Here is a 4,148-nt window from a genome sequence, read left to right as displayed (position 1 = left end):
TGTTTGTGACAAAGCTTGTGTCAAACTATTTAAATTTGTTGATTTACGATATGAGACCCCAAAAATTAATTTTCCAGGTACTTGTTCTCATGACATCTTAATTGTGAGATGTTGGACTTTTCCAATTGTTACCCCTGGGCAATGGTGCTCTTTGTATTCTTTGTTGTTTGATGGTGGCTTAACCACATCATCTACTAAACAGACCCTCTTCTTCTGTTTATGTTTTAACTCATCATTAACTCCTGTTACTATTAAGGTAAATCCAAGAAATACATTTTCTTAGTTGAATCAAAGGACTCAGTCCAAATTTTATTTATTGGATATACCCGTGTGTGTACCTACAATCGTGTATCTATAGCCCTTGAGATCTCTATTTATACAGTGTTGGATCTCGAGCGGTGATTGTCCATGTCTTCCAAGGACATTGTTTCCACTGATGTAATCCAGACCCTGGTTAGGAAGAATGCATATAAAACAGAGTTTTAAACTCGTTTTTGTTTTTTATTGTTTAAAATAAATTTTTTCATATGCTTTCTGTATAACCAAGAAAAAATGGCAAATGGAAAGCATTCCCGTTTTAAACAAGTTTAAAAACGGCAATTTTTTTTTTTTGGGGGGGGGGGGGGTGGGGGGAAGGGTTTTAAGACCCCTCCAGACTTGTTGAACATAATGGTTACTTAACTAATGATATCTTTCTCTTTCGATCGACATGATTTTTTTGCCAACATGAAGCTAACTCGAAGGCTTACATTTTTCATGATATCATCTTCAATTAAAGTTCAATGCACGGACCCTAAAATTAAGCTACAAACTGATACATATGCTAAAAAGTGTTTCTAAAATGATGACTCCCAATTTCAATTGAACTTGAATAACATTGAAAGTGTGATAACCATGTTGACAACAATAAAAAACATCATAGACATGCTTCGTTGCTAAAAAAGACTTTGGACGTTTCCTTTTGTTATGATGTATGAATTTAGAATTAGTGTTAGATGATATTCACTGATGTATTAGAACTTATGATGAGTCAAGGAATATATATGCATTAATGTTGGATGTTTTAATTATTTTGAACATTTGATGCAGATATTCATCTAATAATTTCTTAATTTACAATGATTTTTTTTTTAATCTACATGTTTAAAATCCGTACCGTCCGTTTATTGTTTTTGGTTTAAAACCCATACCGTCTATTTATTGTTTTTTGTTGTTCTGTGTTTTTTTGGCCATATTGTTTGGAATTTTTCACCGTTTAAAACTCATACCATATGTTTCTATTTTTTTGCCCTCCCCATTTTTGCTAACTATGATCCTGGCTGCAAATTATCTTAGTAATCCTTGTGGGCTAAGCCTCTTGAAGCTTCACCTATATTTTGATTCAAGTTTATGGAAACTATGAAATATAGAGTGGAGGAAAACTACCCATGATTACCATGGTCACCAGAGGTGTTGCCGTCTGAGTCACCTTTAAAATAAAAATTCGCATCCATACAACAATCTCTTAATAAATAAATAAATGGAAGAAAAAACACTACCCAATAATATATACCTACGCTAAGACAAAATCAGTGCAAAAAGACCATACTACCCCACACACACCCAGGTCTACATGCTACCTCTTACCACTCCTTTCCAACCTCCAACGTTGCTTCTTAGCCTTCTCAATTTGCTGGATCCTTCTGCATGAATAACCATGCCTTTCTATTAGCTATACGTTAGGTTTAATCATCCGTCAGTTCTCTGGGCCATAAGTACACCACAAGGAGGGCAACCCAATTTTGCACAAACTCCCAACTTAGCTACATTGTTAGCCTGACAGAATCAGTGATGCTGGCAAAGAGAAAATATCTCCTAGACAAAGCCTGGATTTCTAAACAGGATACTCAACATCCATATAGTTCATCAGCTATTGTGAATGGGGAGAAAGGATATATTTAGCCATTGTATCATTGATTGTTGTTGGACAAATAAAACTATTTTACAATGGATTCCAAAACTAAGTCACCCTTGTAACAAATAAAAAACCATCTGACAGTATCAACAGCCTTCATTTGAATCCTTCACCCCCTAACATCTCACAACTTCAATTCTTCTTCCCCCCGTCCATCTCATACAGAAATAAACCAAAAAAAAAAAAAGATGGCTGCATTTTCTTTAATGCATGACATTAACTTCTTGGACTCCCAGAAGGGAGATTTTCCTCTTTTCATTTTAAGAAAGAAAGATACTCCTACACTGTAGATTAAGAGGCTGTCTTAGTGGGAGGCTGAAGGTAGCTTCCATAGTATCTTGGTTGCCACAAGAATCTTCTCCCTTCCTGTCGATTCTGGTTCTGGTTCATGAATAGTGGTTCTCCATCTTACTACACGTGCAATGCGAGCCACCTTGTCAACGACTTCAGGGGAATCTCGAACAAGAACTGTTCCTTCTGGGCGCAAAATCCGGTCCATCTCCACCATTAGATCAACAAGATTACACCTGCAACCAAGAGCATTTGAAGATAAATCCAAATCTATATATTGCAATCGATGAACAGATGCATAAAATGAAAAAAATCAAATTAATTATTTTCAAGCTACTTCGGTAAACTCATCTTTTTAACTGAGACATTTGACTTGAGTTTACCTATATATCATATAATACAGGACAGCAAAGAAAGGTTCGATATGACCTTGCACTATTCAGCCCACACTAATCCACAGACCAACCTTCAGATAAATGAAAATTTGAACAAAATTTGAACATAGATGCCCAATTACTTTGGATTCCATGTGTTGGAAGAATCACAATTTTGGGTTTGAGATGATCCATACATTTCGAGAATTAACTTGGAGACTGACACACTCAAGATTGGTGGCCCATCAAGATGCTGACACGCGGCATCCAACCGTACGTCCGGATACAAAGGAAATTTGAATTCACCATGGAGACACAAACGACTTCGAATACCAAAGTCCCGAGGAGATCTAAGCCCTCCTTCCGTAATAGAGTCATAACAGGACTCTACCCACCTGAAGGAGGGAGACAAGATAACCACTAAGTGAAGGGAATATTCCCCATAGAAAGAGGAGACTTACGAGATAAGATCGACCAAAACCGCCCCACTCTCATCAAACAGAAGGACGTCTCCTAGTAGGACTCTACAGAATCCGATTCTATAAAAGAAAACCAAGGAGCCCGTCAAAGGTAAGTTCACTATCTCGCTCACTATTGCTCTCTGAATACTGTTGCACGGTTCTCTAACTGGGGTGTTGGAGGACTAATCCCGGAGCCATCTCCGGGCCTCTGCCTTCTGTATCATTGCAGGACAGATGTTCAATCGAACGTCTTCTACAGATTCTCGGCAGCTACAGAGACGTTTGATGAAATTGGAATGATTTAAATCTGAATTTGAACACATGTTGTGCTTGCATTTACTTAAAAGTATCTCTTTGTTGTTAGAGAAATGGAAAAGAGCTAGATCTTTAGAAGGCATATCACAACAGTAAGATTGGCGGATTTTGTAACCACTCCCAAAAGTTAAGATTCGAATTGCAAATTTCAGGTCAATGGTATGAAACAATATTTGCTTTCAAAGTTAGGGTACTCCTGCTATGAGCTTTCTAACATGGTGCTTACTTTGGATATTTAATCTTAAACTTCGAATATTAAGACACATGAAACGTCATAATTATATTGCCCATGAATCACTTATTATTAGCAGCAATGAAGCCATTCATTAACTTCATTTGCCCAAATTCAAGTAGAATGCAAAATTGTAGACTGAAAAGGAACCTCCAACCGTTGCTTCATATTTTTGGACTGAAGGCAACAATCAACACTTTGAATATCCTTGCAAGTAGGCATTCTTGAAAATTAAGACTGATACTGGAGGAATATTTCATAGATAGCAGATATCCTATTAGTTAATGGCTTTTCTCAAATGGTCATTGGTTTTATAGAAAGATAAGGTTTTTTCCCCTTACTAGTAGAGGGCTTTTCGAGCTGGGGCAGGGCATTCTTTGCTGCGGAATTTGTTTTAGCCAACAAAAGTTTAGTGCTACTCCTTTTGAGTAAAAACATTCATGTTCACGCAAGTTTCAACAATACCGTTGTGACTGTTACAGATGTAGGGGGTCAGGTGATTTCTTGGTCCTCAACTCAAC

General features: G+C 37.1%; 1 protein-coding gene across 1 annotated transcript in view; it reads right to left on the bottom strand.

Moving 5' to 3' along the window:
* Nucleotides 1–1,910: 1,910 nt before the first annotated feature.
* The window catches only part of LOC122087139 (probable pectin methyltransferase QUA3), a 10,902-nt gene continuing 8,664 nt past the window's right edge, over nt 1,911–4,148 (bottom strand). Inside the window, exon 7 of the mRNA XM_042656146.1 lies at nt 1,911–2,481. Within this exon, the coding sequence (XP_042512080.1) occupies nt 2,259–2,481 (223 nt within the window). The 3' untranslated portion in view covers nt 1,911–2,258. The remainder of the gene's footprint in view (nt 2,482–4,148) is intronic.

The sequence above is a fragment of the Macadamia integrifolia genome, chromosome 8, assembly GCF_013358625.1.
Source record: "Macadamia integrifolia cultivar HAES 741 chromosome 8, SCU_Mint_v3, whole genome shotgun sequence".
NCBI classification, from domain to species: domain Eukaryota; kingdom Viridiplantae; phylum Streptophyta; class Magnoliopsida; order Proteales; family Proteaceae; genus Macadamia; species Macadamia integrifolia.
Note: the sequence above shows the minus strand (reverse complement) of the source record. Positions and strands in the feature narration are given on the sequence as shown.